We start from the raw sequence: 18,639 nt of genomic DNA on the forward strand, positions 1-18,639 counted from the left end.
AAAAGTAAAAGCTTTAGATATCAAAGCAAACTAAACAAGTCCACCAGACTTCCACTTAAATTTGCAAAGTGTTGCTTAATGAAGTTCTGAGAGGATTTGTGAGTTGGTGTCGTCTTAAACAGCTGTGCTGTGTACCCTGCCGATGTCTTGGTTCTGGTACTACTGAACAGTCTGGCAGTCTGAGGAATAGTTTAAATATAGTATATTAAACGTGAATATTTTGTTTAAATAACATGTCATAAGAAAGCCATGTGGACGATTAGAGAATGAGAAAGAAAACAACCTGTTTCCAGTGTTTTCAAACAGTTCCAGGCTCACTGTCATCACCCAAATGGTTTAACTAACAGGACTCTGGTGTCTGCTTTTGTTTCCCTTTGGGTGGGGATGACAGTAGCAAATATCCATCTCCTTCAGGTAGCACCTACTTTGTCACTCCATTCCCTTTCTAGCCACTGCATGGTATTTTTGTTCCTTTTAATTTGCTTCATTCCCTCTAACCTGGCTTCTGCTGATCCATTAGTTCCCCTGCTTGCTGTCTGTGTGTGAAAGACTGATGGTTGTGTGCATCTGCGCGTTTGACTCTGTCTGGCTGTTTGTTGTTGTAGTGTTTTTATTCGAACAGATGTTGTCTCATGATTGAGTATGTTGTTTTTTATGTATTTGTCTGGTTGGTTGGTTGGTTGGTTGGTTGGTTGGTGTGTGTGTGTGTGTGTGTGTGTGTGTGTGTGTGTGTGTGTGTGTGTGTGTGTGTGTGTGTGTGTGTGTGTGTGTGTGTGTGTGTGTGTGTGTGTGTGTGTGTGTGTGTGTGTATAAACAGTGTATATGAGCAGGACATTTTGTGCGATGGAAGTTTTGCTGTTTGATGTGAGAAACAGCCTATTTTTGAGCTTTTGGCTGCTTGAACAGAGTCACCTGTTGAAAATGAGTTGTCACAGAATTTGCAGAAATCTGACTGATTTTGTCTTTTGTGTTAAATGTGTATTCGCTAACAACAGTTCAAATGGTTACCTTGCCTGATAAGAAGAGTTTTATTTAGCTGTTTTTTGTTTTGTTTTTTTTCCTTAAGGTTGAAGGTTTGATCTAGAACAATGATACTTACAGACATCGTCTTTGATTACTTTGCAGTGCAGTGTATCAGCTTAGCAAGATGGAAAACTCACTGCTCTTTTCATTATCTGCATACACATTTATTTCTGCAAAGTTTAGTCTTTGCCTGTAAAAGGTATTTACATAGGCTGCCCCAGTTTTGAACCACAGCAGCTTGAAGCGAGTTATATGGGGGGGGGGGGCTTAATTGTGGAACACCATGCAGTGAGACATGGAAGACTTCAGGGAATCCCTGAACTAAATATAGGCCCCTGTACATGGGGGAACAAGCAAAATATTATTATGGTTAAAACAGATGAGTGGAAAAACAAAGCAGCTGAGGATTTAACACACACGTGAGCCTACTATGTGACCTCTTTTCGTCTGCAGCGCAGCTGTGTGAAGCACCATTTGCTGTCTAGCAATAGAGATTAAGAAGCAACAGGATACATTTTGGCAAGCTCGCATGTATTAAGTCAGATGTTATATTTTCTGAGACAAACTGTCACTCTTAACTTAAACTACAACAATTTCAAAGAAGTTGGGCCACTGTTTAAAATGTAAAATAAAAATGAATGCAAATCTCATGAACTCATATTTTATTCATAATAGAACATAGAAAACATAAACGTTTAAACTGAGAAAATGTATTTGTAATTTAATGGCAGCAGCACATCTCAGAAAAGTTTGGGCAGGTTTGGACTTGGGGCAGGAATGTTGTCCCATTCTTGTCTGATATAGGATTCCAGCTGTTCAACAGTCCTGAGTCATCTTTGTCATGTTTTTTGTTTCATTGACCAGATGTCTGCATTACAGGCAGGCCAGTTCAGCACCTGGACTCTTCTATTATGAAGCCATGCCGTTGTAATAGCTGCAGTATGCGTTTTAGCATTTTCTTGCTGAAATGTACAAATATGCCCAAAAAAGATGTGAATGGAAGCACGTGCTGCTCTAAAGCCTAAGTATGCCTTTCAGCATTTATGGTGCCTTTCCAGATGTGCAAGCTGCCAATTCCACAGGCATTAATGCACCCCCATACCATCAGATGCAGGCATTTAAACGGATGCTGACAACAAGCTGGATGGTTCTTCTATTTAATCTAGAGGACGAAGCGTTTTCCAAAAGCAATTTCAAACTTTGATTTGCCTGACCACAGAACAGTCTTCTACTGTCTTCTCTGGGCACTTTGGCCCAGAGAAGACAGTAGTGCTCCTGGATCATGTTCACGTATGGCTTCTTTGCAGGGTAAAGAGCTTTAACCCGTATTTGTGGATGGGACAGCGAACTGTGTTCGCAGACTGTGATTTCTGGAAATGTTCCTGAGCCCATGCAGTGATTTCCATGACAGAATCATGGATGTTTTTAATACTGTGTCATCTGATGGCCTGAAGATAACGGGCATCCAGTATTGATCTTTGTTCCTTCCACACAGAGATTTCTCAGAATCAGTCTCTGAAACTTTTGATGGTAGTCTTTGAAATTTAAAGTTGAAGAACATTATTCTGAAATTGTTTCATACAATTTGTAGATTGAGTTTCTTGCGGATTGTGAACTTCTACCCATCTTTACTTCTGAAAAACTCTGTCGCTCTAAGATGCTCTTTTTACACCCAGTCATGTTACCGACCCAATGTAGTAAAATTTTCCTCTAGCGGTTTCTTTTTTTAGTATCACTTACTTTTCCAGCCTTTCATTGTGCAGTTGCAAAGTTGAGACGTGCTGTTGTCATCAAATTTAAAATGAGCTAATGTTTTTCATGAAGTAATAAAAGTTCTCATTTTTGACAGTTTTTGATGTGCTTTCCATAGTTTGTTGTCAATAACGTGGCTTCATGGGATTTGCAAATCATTGCTGCTTGTTGGTTTTCTTTGTTTTTTATTTTTTAGATTTTATTCTTTGGACTTCTTTGGAACTGGGGTAATACTACACGTTGTTGCCTGTAGGTTGTATTGATTTCTTTGCTTAGTTTAACTTTTAGCTAATAAGCAATACATAACGAAGTAACAATACGTGAAGCTTCTTTACTCTAATACTTATCTTATAGTTAAACTGCAGAGTGCAAAATACAGCATCTGATCACACATACATTTACACCAGACTTGGAACAGATCTCACAGAGTTAACTAAGGTTCAGCCTTTAGAGATCAAGATCTGGCCACACACACACGACCCCACACACAGGAATACAGACATGCTTAAGTTACGTTTGCTCTCACACACTCAGTGGGTCAGTAAGATGTCTAAGAAGTAAAATGGTGTCAAATAAGAATAAAAAAGGGAAACAGTCCATTTTGCTCAGTCTGTATTCTTAAAAAAAAAAAAAAGTTTTAAAGAAACGCACACAAACAACAAGCACGGCAGAGTCCTCTCCTGACTGCATGGCCCTCTCCCTTTCATGCATGCATCTGCATGGTATATATAATGTTTTTCTGCATCCTTTACAAAGTTACATGATTTCAAACACATTCCGATGTGTATGAACACCGGTCTCATTCTTTTGCACATTGTGGGCATTTTCTGTTCTACTCATGTATGACATGTATATTTTTTTCTTTCATTTTTTTTTTTTTTTTCATGAAATAAATTCTGTGGTTCTTGTAGCTGCTGTCTCAGGGGTTTGGCTGTCAAGCAGCAGCAGCAGCTGGCTTTTCTGACACATTTTATATACAGCATTTACCAGAAAAACAGTCAGGTGGTTGACACCTTCATTTATTTTATTCTCAAACTAAGTAGAGCTCAAATGAGGTTATACTGGTCTTATATGGGCCTATTAAATCATGTTATTTATATTATTTGTGGTTAACCAGGTATTTAGGACACTAGCAGTGACAGCGTTTTATTTTATTTATTTTCTTTGGTGATCTGTGAAATTTAGAGGTTGTGTTTGTTTGTCATAAATAGTCGCTGGTCATTGGTTTGTGAAATAGAACTAATATCACCACTAGGTCTCTGTTCAATGGCTCGAAACTGCATTTATTTTCTTTTTAAATAAAAAAATAATGTCCTCTCTCTCTCCTTCACAGTAGAAACAGCTGGTATCCGGTGGGGCCACATGGCTTTCATGTGGCCATATGAATGAGTCTGAACTCCTTGATATTTTATCTTTCTTCCTTTGTCCGGTAATTTTAATCCTCTAGAAAAAGTTCCACGCCTGATAAGTTGTTTGGTAGGTTCATAGGATGCAAGTAAGTTTACAGTTGTTTCCTCGCTCTGCTAAGTCCCAGATCCTTGCTCCATAGAGTAGCTTTGCCAGGCTGCTTTCTTTCTCTATCAGGTGTTTAAGCCGGGAAATGAACAAACACTAATGTAGGCGGTGCAGAGTAATGCTTCTATGTAATATCGATCTTAAATTTTGATGTTTAAGCTTTAGAGGGAGTCTAAAAAATTTATTTTAGGTCGATGTAACCACAAAATAGTGTCATCTTTTTACATCTTCGTTGGATGACTGTGTTGGAGACTGATATGCACTTCTTGGCACGTCCATTGTAAAGACATCAGATTTACAAACGTCTAGACGGGTCATGCAGATCTTTCGTGCTGATGCCCTTTCCAACCCTCTACCAATCTGAAAACAAAACTATTGTATTCTGTTACATTTTAAACACTTTGCCTTTACTTCCAACTTCCTTCCTCCCTTCCTCTCTCCTTTCTTCTTTCCTCTCCTCCACCCCTACCGCCCCTCCCTCGCTCCCCCTTTTCTAGCAGCCACCCCCATCAGAGGATGCCCCCCCACGGCCCAAATCTGGTAATGTTCAGCAAAGGCTGCAAACACTGCGGATTGCCACGCGCTTTTACTGCGCCATGAAACACGTAAGAGATGTAAGAGAACCAGGGCTCATATACCAGGCATGATCTATTAAATCTATCTTATTTTATTTATTTATTTTTGTTCTTTTTGTATGGCCGAATATTTCCGTTTGTTCTCCAGGCTGATCCACTGTTATTTAAATGCCATATTTTTGGCAAACATTTCATCCATTTACAGTCACATTTTGGTCAACTTGTCAGTAAGATTGAGTTCGCCGAGTGATTCATTGTTGTTCCCAGCATTCACTCACTGGCACCTTTATTTATTTGAAACACTGGAGAGCAAGAAGCAGTAAAGTGGGACGATTTGTTTTTATACTTCACATTTTGATCTTTCTTCTAAGCCACTAAAGTACTGAAGAAAATGAAAATGTCTGTGTGATAAGGAGAACCTTAGACCTGAAATACTGAAGCGAAACATCCTTTTCTGTGCTTGTCTAGTACATAATTTGTTTTGGGGACCATGTTCCATTGTTTTGTAGAAATACTCCAGTATATTGAAGCCCTGCTAGTTTTAGGTGTTCTGCTTTTGGCGGCAATATGGCCATTGGGTCTTTAAAAAGGGTTTTGTAGAGCAACTAGTAATCATACAATCATGGAAACCCACATAAAACCAATGAGTGTGTACATAAATGATGTACACACTCATAAAGACACGTTCTGTCCTCAAACATAACAGTGTTAAATGAAGTAAGTAGCTAATTTTGTGTTTACGTCTGAGTGGTTATAATACAGCTGCTGATTTGCTAGTAACTGATACCAAAGTGCTGGATAACAAAAGTGAAATTAGGAAGTCTTCATAGTGTGCAGATTACATGTCACTGATGTAAAAGGTGCACTGTAACTGTAACGGTGTATAAAGGTATAAAAATCAGGAGACAGCAAAACTGCAAGATCCATTTCAAGCCAGCTGACAGGAGAAAAAAGAAACAACATTCGTTTTCAAGGCAGTGGAAAAGTTCACCTGTCATGCAGTTTTGTAAGGCTCATCAACAACCTTTCCTTTTTTTTTTCTCCCCTCTCTCAAATAAATCTTTCTCGCTCCCTCAGCGAAGCGCACCAGTCAAGTGTCAGACCCAAATTATTTTAGTCAGTGTAGCTGAGAAAATCAATGAGAGTGCAACTGAAAGCATTATTTTTTTGTGACTTGGAGGAGCAAGAAGAAGGAAGGCTTGGGCATGGAAATATTACAGTTGAAATGAGCCCACAGAAAGATGGATGAATTGCCAGATTTGGGATGTCTGATCTGGTGACAGGCATCTAAAATGTTTTTGGGTTATTTTTGCTCTTTGCAGTCAGCCTCATTTATTTTTATGTCGCATCTATATTCAGTCAAGAAAGTTGTACATTTCATTTATTTATTTATTTTTCATTTGGAGGTCTATGTCTGTATATATATGTGCTCAATTGTCCAATGATGTGAGAAATATTCCTGTAAAGGCGTCTTCTGTATGTATTTGTATGTGTGTGTGTGCTGTCTGAGTTTGTTCTAGTGCCACAAGGTGTTGTGTGTTGCTGCTCCTCTCCTGCTGCCATAGAAACATTGTAGTAGCTAAACTGCTGCTGCTGCCCTCTTACCTCATTTCCTGCTCTCCTTTTCCTCAGTGACTCAGAACTAGGCCCCTCCCTACCCACGTATCACCTATTCCACCTACAGGCTGCTGGTGGTTTTGCAGCAGCATGGTTGAGGAGAAAATTGATCCCTGTAGACTGACATTTAAATAGGAAATTACTTCCTTCTGCTTCTAGGCTGAATAATAGCAATTAGTCTCAAAGATAACGTGGCTTTATAGAATTATTAAAATCAAACAAACATCTTTTTACCTGCAAACCAATATTTGGAATCTGAAAAGCATCCTAGTAGAGCAAGAGTACTTCTGCGAAACTAAGAGAGCGGATGCTTTTCGGAGTCTACTCTCGTGCCATAAAAGGACCTTTAGTGGCTTTGAGTTGGATGTTCTTTTTTTCATGACACAAAGTATACAGATCTACCAAATGCATTTAAAATGCTGTACAAATTTCTGTACAATGTGCCAAAAAAATGATGATAATACAGACAGTAAATACATTTAAGTGTAAGTGATACGGGAAGTTGTAAACTTAGAGCATCAGGTGGATCTGTACCCTGCTGTGTGCATGTTGCATGCATTGTATTAAACAGTCAAAACATTTAGCTCGAAAAGAGGAAAGCCTTGGTTTGGACAGACAGCTTGTACCCTGTAGCCAACTCGTGTTATGTTACCAGTAGTACTTGTTGTGTTTGGCTGAAGCAGACAGGCTTATCGAACAAACCACAGGCTCAGCGCCTCATATATGTGAATGGGGTATTTCAACATGCAGGATTGTTAGGCCGATGCAATTACATGCACTCTCAGTATGAGTCATTTCTAAGATTAGAGTTAATCTTTGTAATCGTGCTTTTTGAAATACCCCCTAATGCTTAAAGTTGAGCAAGACTGTGCTATCTTTAAGTCCTGTGTAATGACACATATAATGTCTTGTGAGTATTCTATGGAAAAAAAACAATGAAGAATACAGATGCTGGTGTTACAGCTTTTATTTAATATTGTATTCAGGTATGTTCAAGTATAGAATCTGTGTATGATTGGGTGGAGTGATATTTATTGACACTTCCTCATCTACACTTGATTTAAGCACTAAAATTCTGTCTGCACATTTTTGCCCAGGTCTGCTGTATACAGTACCATGCCTTTTGGGTTTGTGTTGTAGTTTTGGCTGTTTCTATCTGGTCACTAATCTCCAATACTAATGGGCAGGCTAAAGAGCTGCCCACGTACAAGGACAATGACTTCATCAACGATGGGCAGAAGATCTACATTAACGAAGAGAACAAGAAAATGTTCCTGGAGAAGCTTAGGAAAGATGTGGAGGTATGTGTTCGACATGAATTTTTTTTTTTTCCCTGTCAAATTGTGATTCGGCTTTTGCGCTGTCTGTTGGTCCCATCAGTGGCTTTCCATGCATTAAGTGCTGTATGTAGCCAGATGTGAGGTAGCAAGTCATGCTGTAAAAGATCTCACTTGATGTCACCATTCATTCATCACTAGTTCATTTTATATTTTGCTACAAAGTTTTAACTCAACCTCTATTTTTTTCCTCTCATCTATTCCTCCATCACCACACATTATTTTACCATCCTGCCTCCATGCACCGTCCTCAGTTCCTGGCCCAACTGAAGCTCATGGACTACAGTCTGCTGGTAGGGATCCACGATGTTGAGCGAGCTGAGCAAGAGGAAGTGGAAAGCGAGGAGAACGAGGCCGAGGAGGAGGGTGAGAGTGACGGAGGAGGCATTGGGACCCCCCCTGACAGTCCCAGCAACACCCTGGATAGTACCAAGCCACTATCACCTGGAGAGTTCGACCCCACCATCGACGTCTATGCCATTAAAAGCAATGAAAGTGAGTGAGAAATGCAATCCTTGCATTGTGATGGCTGTATGTAATGGGAAAAACAAAACAACAAAGAACTAAGAGCTCCCCCTACTGGTAGCTTTGGTTTTCACTGCATTTATCACATCTGGTATTCAGTCTCTCAAGAAGATTATTTGTGAGAAATTGTACATACATTAAACAGCATCTGCTTTTTCCCCTCTACAGTTGTATGGTTTCTTATTTAGGGTGCATTTGCTTTAAACTCCAGGTGCTCCCAGGAAGGAGGTTTATTTCATGGCTATCATAGACATCCTGCAGCATTATGATGCCAAGAAGAAAGCTGCGCACGCCGCCAAGACTGTCAAACACGGGGTACGTAGCTGCATAGAGACCCATTATTTCAGTGGCTCAGTTGACAAACAACAAGGTTAAACTTGCCCAGTGATGATGGATATGTGTGTGTCTCTGCAGGCCGGAGCAGAAATCTCCACGGTGAACCCAGAGCAGTACTCGAAGAGGTTTTACGATTTCATCACCACTATCCTGTCATAGCCTCCATGAGTGACAGGGGCAAAGAGGCACATGGGAAAGGGGAGGGAAAGTGGGGAGTTGGGGTGGACTAGAGAAAGTGATATAGAGGGAAAGCATCCAGAGTAAGAATTAATAAGGTGCTGTGATGGCTTTGTGTCACTCTCCCTTATCCATTCTCCTCACCTCTGTTTGTTTCCCTCTTTCTCTGTCTCTCTTTTCTGTGGGGTGCCACCTGCTGCAGCTAAAAAGGAAAAAAACATTGTTCGTTTACATTCATCCTCTCCTCTGTTGAATTCTGTTGTTGTTACTTTGGATGATAAAGGCGTTAAAAGGAGAGACCCAGTCATTACATTCTTTTTCTGTTTTGTTTTGTTTTTTTGTTTACGGTCGTTTATTTGGGAATATGGCTTTTTTTTTCTTTATTGCCTCTAACACATCATCCAGCTCCCTGCATTTTTTTTTTTTATTTCAATGTCTGTATTTGGTTTTCCCATATGATGTTGAGGGGGAAGGTTGGTGGAAGGGTCTGATGTGGTTAGTGTGAGAACAAGTGGAGGTCGCTCTCAGAGGCGCGAGCGGGGATATAAAGAGGAAGTTTACGTTGAGCCTCGTCTAATGCAATTGCTTCGTATAAGGAAGTAGGAAGCAGTCTTCCAGCAGGCCAACTGCCAGACCCACACCCGAATGCTGAACATGTACTCGGCCATATAAATTTTCCCATTTAAATTCCTCCTCCAGCACTCGCCCTTTTGACGCCGCCCCCCCCTTTCCCCTCTCATTCCTGTGGTTTTGTTGAATTGAGCTTCTGGGTTAACCTCTGGCCACAGACTACTTAACTTCATGTAAATTAACGCTTGCTTTTAGCTCCAGCACTAGCTGCACTTCTGTGTCTGCACTTTGCTATCTTTCTGATTAAGAACTATTAATGGAGGAACATCGATTGTAAGATAAGAAGAGGAGCTTCTGTTTGCTGTCCACTTTTCAGTATGTTCGATATAGTTAGCAAGTCACGCTTTCTGTTCCATGGCAGCAGAGAATTGCCCAGAAGCCACATGTGGCTGTTGCTTCTCAAGAGCGAATCAACTCCGTGTTATGGTGTCTTTGTACAGGGTGTCAGATTGAAACATGAACAGCCCTCAACTTTCTGTTGCCATCAGCACCTTATGAGTCAAATCATAAAACGTTGCACTTTTATTTGTTGTAAGAGGTTGTCAGTCTGTTACACGCGCAGCAACAACAACAAAAAAACAAACAAAAAGGAACTCGACTTGTTTAGATTTTAATCTTAGAAGCTTGGATTCAAATCCCATCTCCTCCATTTGTCACCTGTGGGCTCTTCTTACAGGGATTGGTTGGGAAACAATTCAATGCAATATTAGGTAAAGTGGGCGAGTTCTGTTAATCCAGCCTTTCTGACCCTATAAGAAGAGCCCACAGGTGCTGCATTGGTGGGATTTTTGATACCAGGCGGTAGTTGTGGTAGTGTGATTGTGTTCAGGGCAAACACAAGACAGTTTACCTCCAGCATCGTACCAGCACACACCCAGTGGCGGCAGATGGAGTGTGTGTGTCAGTGTTCAAAGGTCGTAAAGGGGGAGATGAAAGGGGAGGAGGGAATAGTAGATGTAAAGATACGTGTTGTTAAGTCATTAACACCAACAGCATCGTTCTCTAACCTCAGCTGTGAGTCTGTTATTCATCGTTGTCATTATGTCATTATTGTTGACTTTTTTGTTTGTTTGTTTTTTAAGGTGGATTTCGTGTATTTGAATTTGGTGGATTTATGAATTGACGTGCTAATATTTGTTTCGTTTCTGAGTTTGTGTTTTTTTTCTTTGTATATTTTGCACAAGAGGAAAGGAACCAAATGTTACGAATACCCAATTAGCTGAAACGATCTTAACAAGGGAAATGCAATATTTACATGTATGTAAGTGAGAAAAGCTGTTTTTGCGCGTGACGTCGTCTATCACTTCTGGATAACCAACTAAAACAAGTAAACTCGTCCTTCTTGGCTGTTATAACCCATGCAAAAACGCTTCCATCACAACATGTTTGTTTAGATATCATAGATTATATTCACAGTTATTTTTTTATACATTGGATTTTAGTCCTGAAAAATGGTTGCATTTAAAAGGAAAATTTAAAAAAAAAAAAGAGAGAGAGAGAGTCACCCTTCAGATTGAATGATAGTGCTGTGGTAAATGAAGAATGATACTGCTTGAATTTAATACAATTTATAGATGTTAGGGGGGAAAACAGTTAACTCAAATATGCATGTCACGGGACTTCGTTTCCTTTCCCCTTCCTTGTCTGTGTTGTTGGCTGTTCTATTCTCTTTGTGTGTGCTCCCCCTCCCTCCACTTTTACCACATTCGTGAGATGTCCAGCATAAAAAAAGCCCCTGCCATGCTTTAAATAACTGTTGTTTTTTTCATTGTATACACTGTGCAAGATGTGTGCCTTTATTCCAAATTATTTAATTTTATATTTTGTAATTTTTTTTAAACAACAGTAAAATGTTATTTTAATATTAGGGTGTTTACTTTGACGTTTTGTTTTCGACTTTTATTTCCGACCTTTCACAACATCTGCATTTAGATTTGTAACCTTTCAATAATTCAGTTAAATAAAACCAATAATTGTTTTTTAACCTACGTTTAAAAAGGAAAAAAAAGTAAGGAGGAAAAAAAAGCAAGCACCTGTGTAATGTTTGAACACAGTGGGTTGGTTTTGGTTGTGTAAATTTACATTCCCAGGCATCCTTTTCCTTCTCCTCAAACTGGAGATGCTGTTTGTGTCTGTTGTTGGTTCATGCTGGTCCTGCCTTTATAATTTAAAAAATAAAATTAAAATAGGAGGTAATATAGTGTGCGTGTGTGGAAGTGCATTGTGGAGTGTGTTTTTTTGTGACTTTTTTTTGTATATTTACCCACCAGTCACATGTGCATTTCCAGATGTGATTTTTTTTTTTGAAGTGTTTTTCCCAGATTCCACTTCAGTGTATTCATTAGTGAAACCAGCTTCTGTTCTTTCCGTGTAACTCAGATCACCTGCTTGTTGTCAAGGAGGTTATCAGCTGATAGTTCATCCTGTGTCAGTGATTAGTGAATATTCTTTTTGTGTTGTTTCACTGTAAATGGGCTGTTTTGTTTCTGTTGTCGCGTAGCTCCTACTGTACATAGGACGTGTCGAAAAAGAACATGTGGAAACGAGGGAGCTGATTGGGCCCCAGAGATCTCCTTGTGTAAGCTTTGGAAAGGAAACGGTGAACTTCACCAGATGCAAAAATTAAAAACAGTAACACCCATGCCCTGCAACTGTACCGTGAAATGAATAGTCCCTGCTTTTTGTGACTTCTTTTGTGAATGAATGAACTTCTCCCAGTATCCGCCACCCACCCGTCGACCTGCTGCTACCGTTAACTTGCCAAAAGCATCTTCCAGCAAGCAGAACTACCCCACATGAGCTTGAAGAACATTGTGTGTTGTATAATGTGTTTGTCTGTTTGTTTCAACTTTTTTTTTTGTTGTTGTTCTTGTTTTCCTTTTGTGGTAGATGGAGTGAGGTGTGCAGCACTCATATGTGAACATGTCCAAAGTTATGGGAAACAACCCAGCGTTCATGAGGGTTTATCAAGTTTTAAGGGAATTAAAAATGCAAAACCAGGAAAAAAAGATGTGGGATACCAGTTTTTGTTTTTTGAGCTTTGTGGACAAACGCAAACTTTTAAAAGTCCTCGGAAACAGTCACGTCCATTCATTTAGTATGCAGATGTCAAGTCAAACAGCAGCCCACCCCTGCAGGGTGTGTTTTGGTTTCACGACGGCAGCGAATCCTTTCAGACATGAGAATTGGTTCAAGCGTTGCTGTGTGTGTATGTGTGAGAGTGCGTGTTTGTTTTATTGCTGTCTGACATTGGTCAGCGAGAGTCCTCTTTCAGTGGCAGAGAGGTCAAAACTGATGTATGTTTATTGTTATTCACATTTAATGATGACAATGGTGATGATGATGATAATAATAATAATAATAATAATAATAATACACTCCATTCCATAAGCGCACTCAAACATATTAAAGCACTGGTCCTGCTTAACTCAAAGTCTGCTGTGAATTGTTTATTTTCTGTCTCTCTCTTTTTAAACTCTTCAGGATTGTCTGGATAAGATGGCACAAGATATGCCACAAAATGTAATACTCACTGTGCAGAGGACAAAAAAACCCATTCAAGCTACTGTATGAGAAATGTTCCCAATAATTAATATTAGTTAACAACACTTAAAATATCTGTTTGTTTGAGGGGGGGGGGTGTATTCATTTTTTCAATATGATTAATTTAGTTATTTCTAAAATGGAAATTCCATTTAGAATAAATAAAGTGGCATAACATTTTTTAATAGCTTTTATTTATTTATTTTATAACTTGAAGTAGAATTTAAGGGATCTCACCAAATTCTGCACACACACGCAAAAACAACAACGCAAACATCTGAAAGTTGCGCAGCTGTTTCAACATGTCTGCTTTTTCCACTTAACTGCTTAAATATTTGGCACTGCTAATTCAACAGGGAGCTGAGCCTTATTAAAAGTATTAGGCTGTGACATTTTAACAGTGACTAAATATATTAAAATCGTGACATTTGGCTAATTATTGCGCTGATTTTGCAATAAAAGTTTTGTTTCCTCGTAAACCAGAGCGCACTTCAAAGTTAGTTTTCCACTGAAATATAAAAAAAAAAGAAAAAAAAAAGGAAAAAAAAGTGTTAAAGATGAATGCGCGTACACAGTCTACAGGTGTGTTTCAGTTTTGAGCAGAGGCTCGCGGCCGTGTGAACAAACGCTTCTCCCGTACCGGGTCGTTTTCATCAGCTTATTATTTTTATACTTAATTAAAAATTTAAAAAAAAAGAAAAGCTCGTCACCATCAGCTCGATCGTAAGCTCGGTATACTATCATTAAGTTTGGAAACCCTGGTGAACATGTCGCCTCTCTTTAAAACAGCCTATATTAATACGGATATATATATATATATATATATATATATATATATATATATATATATATATATACACACACACTAATGAACCATCAGCGTCATGTACTCGTATTACAAGTCTTTGGATCAGTATAACTATATCCAACTTTTTAGTTGTTGTTTTTTATTATTATTATTATTATTATTGTACGTGTTAGTTTCGTACAGTAGTTTAAGGGGAACGAACGCACAAAATTAAAACACTTTGCCTCTGGTCGTCCTGTGGCTTTGGATGAAGGTTTCACACTTTTCAGTACGAGAGTCCAATGAGGAAGAAACACGGCAGCTTATGTTTTCAAACATTTCTCCAATTCGTGCTTCATGCTTCTTTAACCTGTAACCTCTACAGCATGTTTATTATTCACACGGAGCTGCAAGTGGTTCAAAACCCAAATAAATAAATACAAATTTAAAAACAAGAAATATAAAACGATCAGTGCACTAAGAGAACAGCGTTTGGTCTACAATCATTCTGTACAATTCACGTGACGCTACAGGCGATCAAATGCGTCCTGTCGCGAGCACACGTCTTTATTTTTATATTAAGAGAGTGTGTCGGCAGCTGCTGCCGTGATGCGTCCAGACCCGTGCAGCGGTAAGAGGCCGGGGCACCGTCCCTTCAGTGCGGGAAACCCAGCACACAATAAACAAAGAGCGACTCGCCATGTGCGCCGCAGCTGCTGCACGCACACGCGCGCAGCTGAAGTGCAGCGATATTCACAACCGCCAGGGGGCAGACTGAGCCCTGCAGAGCTCAGCAGCGGATGAGCACACGCCAGGTGAATTCATTGTCATGTTTTTTTCTTTTCTTTTAATGCATTTATTTATTTTGTTGCTTTTCTGCATTATGTGACGTAATAACAAGCACCGATGGACACGAGCTTTTATATAAGAGCCATCTGTTTCCCGCCATGAGCCAAGTAAAGAAATAACGCTGTAACATGTCTCTATCCAAGAGTATGACTTTGATGTCTCTGTCTCAGGAGCTGAGGAGCTTAGACGGGGGCTGAGTCAGATCCACGTGTCAGCGAGCACACAGCCTAATTAAATCTCTACTACTTGCTGCTGTGTCACTGAACCTGACCTTTGACCTCTCTGTGCAGAACAGAAACACTTCCAACTGCATGAAATGTCACGCTGGCTGCGGATGCACCGTTAGACTGCAGAAGCAGGTGTAGCATCTAAAGAGAACATTCTAGCCTGGATGCTGTCTTTTTATTGGATATTCGGCCTTTTAATTTAACAGTTGGCATGAAAACTTTTGGGGAAAAACAAAAGGAAAAGAAAAACATTTGCAAAGGCACAGTATATCTTCACATGAATATGGACACCGGATGTGTGCTGTGAGCCAAGGTCAGGCCGGCTGGTAGTCATCTAATCGCTCAAGCAAGGCCTCCGAGTAGCCGGGAGAGTAGTACCTGAAACACAGATGACACATACTGTAAATGCCACTGAAGAATCTCCATAATATAACCTCCATTTTTGTTCATTTTCAAGCTTTTCATTTAGTCACATTTTTTCTAAAAACATGATATATGGTCAGATGATCTGCTGTGGATAACAAGGTTCGGAAATCAAAAAGTATACTCCAGCATGCACGAGCGTGTCTGCTGGGAGGAACACAGTACCTCACTATCTCCTCAGGGAAACAGCCGTTGATGGCATTGATGTATTCCTGGAGGGGAGACCCGGGCTCAGCCTCGATCTCTTGGACTTTCTTCAGTCCACCACTGGTCACAAAGAGGCGCCGTGCTTTGCTGTCGTGAGGCAGCACCTTTGAGAAAAGGACTGGCATGAAAAACAGTCTTGAACTAAATGACACCAAATAAAAAAAGACTTGATCAGATTATGGTCCTGCTTGTAGAGTTACCTTGCTGAACTGACAGACCACATGTTTAAGGATGTTGCTTGGAGCTTCATAGAGGAGGGGCTCCAGACTTGGCAGGTAAGTACACTTCTGCAGAACACTCTTCAGAGCTTTTTTACTCTAAAAGTGCACAAGAAAAGAAAGTCCTTCACATTTGATCCCACTCAGAGACATTATAGGAGAGAGACACTAGACTCAACGAGTCCTTAAAAACAGCAAAGACTGGGACAGAAGTGTAACTTCCAAGTGGAACAGCTTGGTGCTGATGTCCAAAACCAATCAAATAAATAGTTATTTTTAATAACTTCCCAGCTAACCTTTGATTTTAGATACTTTGCATGGCTGAAAAAAGGCTCCTCAATTCTAATCCTAGTGCAGCTGAGAGTGTACCGAAGGTGTACTTCTGTCGCTGATAACAGGGCCTTTGACTGTAATTAGTTTGTTTAAAAGTCATGTAAACATAAAAAATCATAAGCAAACACTTTTGTGACTTTGTGCTGTGAGAAAAAAGGCTGATTCTCTGGATGCTCAGAGGAAACCCTTACTTTGGTCTGCAGGTCCTCAGAGCTGCTGGCGTTCATGTAAAGCTCCAGTATTTTGGGCAGCAGGTTAGCTATGGTCACTGCCTTGGCGTGCTCAGGGGTGTGATGCCCTATCTGGCCCACTGACCAGACTGTGGCCGCCTTGATGTGATCTTCAGACTCCTCCGACAGACATAGGGCCAGCTGGGGCACCCCCTGCAGGACAGGAGGGCACACAGCACAACAGGGCCGCCTCAGTTAACATGACCTACATAGCAAGCATGAAGAAACATCACTGGCTTCAGTGGCTGGATTAGCTGTCACATAAAGAGTTATTACCACCTTAGAGACAATGACAGCCATGGCAAGGCTTTCACTGTGAGCTGCCACATATCCCAGCATCATAATGCCAGGCAAACGCACGTTTCCATGGCAATTGCCCAGGTAGTCAATCACTGCTTCCAAGCCCCCACAGTTCACAATCACCTGGGCCAGCTGGGAAAACAAAACACGCATGCAGGCACTTGACTCTGCGTCTCTTTTGTGTGCGTTTGTGCCTGCAAATGTGAGTGCGCACCGTACCTCTGGAGTGTGTTTCACCACCTCCCTCATTAGGGTGACGACATTTTTCTTGACGTACTCATCTGGATCTCTGAGACAGGACATGGCTGCGGGGAAGATCTCAGCTTCTATCACCATCTCTGCCAGGCTCACGGAGTGCTTGCTGATCTGAGTGAGGGCAGCGAACACCTGCCTCTAGATGGAGACAAAAAAGATGCCTGAATATTTTCAGAGATCATTTACAGTGTTGAAATGGAGATTGAGTCAATACTGCATGTTCTCCATTTAAATTTACAGCATCTTTTTCTTCTGGTAATTTTGTTTTATTAACAAGAAATTAGAACATAATGTGTAACTCCGTCTGAAAGTGAAAACCTATCCAAATTCTAAGCATGTTAATTTTTTTTAACAGTGATTGGTTTCAGAAAGTGTCCTTATAAAACAATGATTTTCATATTTTACACAAGACTTTTTTTCAATATTTAAGCCTCGCAGATTTTAAAACGCTGATCATTTATAAGCTTTAACTGAATTTTGTACAATCAGAATTTGTGCTCAACAGGTCTGCACTGAATAAAGTTTCCTGTTAAATATTCATGGTGAAAGATATTTTCATGCCAACATTTCAAAATAAAATTCTGCAGGAATATTTTAGTAAGTCAGAAATAATAAATTATCTCAGGACAGGATAAGACTTTTTGAAATGTGAATCAATGGAGTTGCTAAGTAGCACAAAAAAAAGAACAACTCCTTGCGTGTTTTTGTACAAATAAAAAAATTCTTATAGTACACACTAACATACATAATTTTTTTCAATAATACTACCCACACCCCTAATAATAATTGTTTATCATTTACACCAAAATATTCCAAAAATATAACATAAAAAAGATTAACGTAAAGTAGAATATGGAAATCCTTACTTTTATACTCCAAAAGTATTCAGTGATCCAAAATATTTAGAATATAATTTGTTCTCTTTAAAACTGCCACTTGTTAGGTCCTCATTCTACTCTTCCTACATTTTAAAGATAATTAGGGACGGATAAGTATTTTAATTAAGTACTGAAAAGTACACCTTAAATTTAGATAAATTGTGTAGTAAGTGTTGGAAAATCACAGTACACATTGCTAATGTACCCATGTCTAGATGCCATATTTTAGCATAAAAATCATTAATATTCTGAGGCTTTTACACTTTATGTTTTGACTACTTTTTTATTTATTGTGTTTCTTTTAAACATTTAACAAAAAAAAACCCCAAATAAGTTCTTTAAAAAGATTATAAATTACTGTGTAAAAATAATAAATTAATGTATTTAAATAAGGCTGGCGTTTCTTTGATTCGCATTTTGACACATGTTAACCTGAGCTAAAGCATTGGCTATTCTGACGAGACATCGAAACAGTCATTAGGGCCTCACCTTGAGCTTGGTGTCTGGGCTGAGGATCATCTGTGCCAGGTGTGCGATGGCTCCAGTGTCCACCACAGTCTGTGCCAGCTCTGGCGTGTGTTTGGAGATGTCACTGAGAGTGGAGGCTGCGATGCGTTTGAGGGCCATCTCTGGCTCCAGAAGACTCAAGACCAGCAGGGGAACAGCACCCGCGTCCACCACTGACTGAGACAAGGCTGCATGGGAGAGGAGGAAAAGGCGGTGAACACATACACACGCAAAAAACTGTGAAACAAAGAATGATGTTAGAAAAATGTAGTAAATCATAAAGTGTTGCATGCTCGAACTATGAAATCACTCCATGAAGTCATTCTCTATCAGCTTCTTGATGAGTGTACCCTCCTAACCCGCATTGTGTCGTGCAATGTTGCCCAAAGCCCAGG

General features: G+C 39.8%; 2 protein-coding genes across 4 annotated transcripts in view; one reads left to right on the forward strand and one right to left on the reverse strand.

The window, feature by feature from the left end:
• The window catches only part of pip4k2aa (phosphatidylinositol-5-phosphate 4-kinase, type II, alpha a), a 28,576-nt gene extending 15,656 nt beyond the window's left edge, over positions 1-12,920 (forward strand). Inside the window, exons 7-11 of one of the 3 annotated variants that reach the window (XM_026179394.2) lie at positions 4,788-4,904; positions 7,670-7,783; positions 8,074-8,314; positions 8,556-8,659; positions 8,759-12,920. In XM_026179394.2, the coding sequence (XP_026035179.1) occupies positions 4,788-4,904; positions 7,670-7,783; positions 8,074-8,314; positions 8,556-8,659; positions 8,759-8,839 (657 nt within the window). In that variant the 3' untranslated portion in view covers positions 8,840-12,920. The remainder of the gene's footprint in view (positions 1-4,787; positions 4,905-7,669; positions 7,784-8,073; positions 8,315-8,555; positions 8,660-8,758) is intronic. The other 2 variants (XM_026179395.2, XM_026179396.2) reach the window with 2 other exon arrangements.
• A 2,129-nt stretch (positions 12,921-15,049) lies between these two features.
• The window catches only part of spag6 (sperm associated antigen 6), a 5,953-nt gene continuing 2,363 nt past the window's right edge, over positions 15,050-18,639 (reverse strand). The window contains exons 4-11 of the mRNA XM_026180942.2: positions 18,604-18,639; positions 18,227-18,432; positions 16,824-16,997; positions 16,584-16,736; positions 16,266-16,457; positions 15,724-15,840; positions 15,482-15,627; positions 15,050-15,271 (exon numbers count right to left, since the gene is read on the reverse strand). The exon at positions 18,604-18,639 is cut by the window's right edge and continues 148 nt beyond it. Of these exons, the coding sequence (XP_026036727.2) occupies positions 15,208-15,271; positions 15,482-15,627; positions 15,724-15,840; positions 16,266-16,457; positions 16,584-16,736; positions 16,824-16,997; positions 18,227-18,432; positions 18,604-18,639 (1,088 nt within the window). The 3' untranslated portion in view covers positions 15,050-15,207. The remainder of the gene's footprint in view (positions 15,272-15,481; positions 15,628-15,723; positions 15,841-16,265; positions 16,458-16,583; positions 16,737-16,823; positions 16,998-18,226; positions 18,433-18,603) is intronic.

The sequence above is a fragment of the Astatotilapia calliptera genome, chromosome 9, assembly GCF_964374335.1.
Source record: "Astatotilapia calliptera chromosome 9, fAstCal68.1, whole genome shotgun sequence".
Taxonomy (NCBI): domain Eukaryota; kingdom Metazoa; phylum Chordata; class Actinopteri; order Cichliformes; family Cichlidae; genus Astatotilapia; species Astatotilapia calliptera.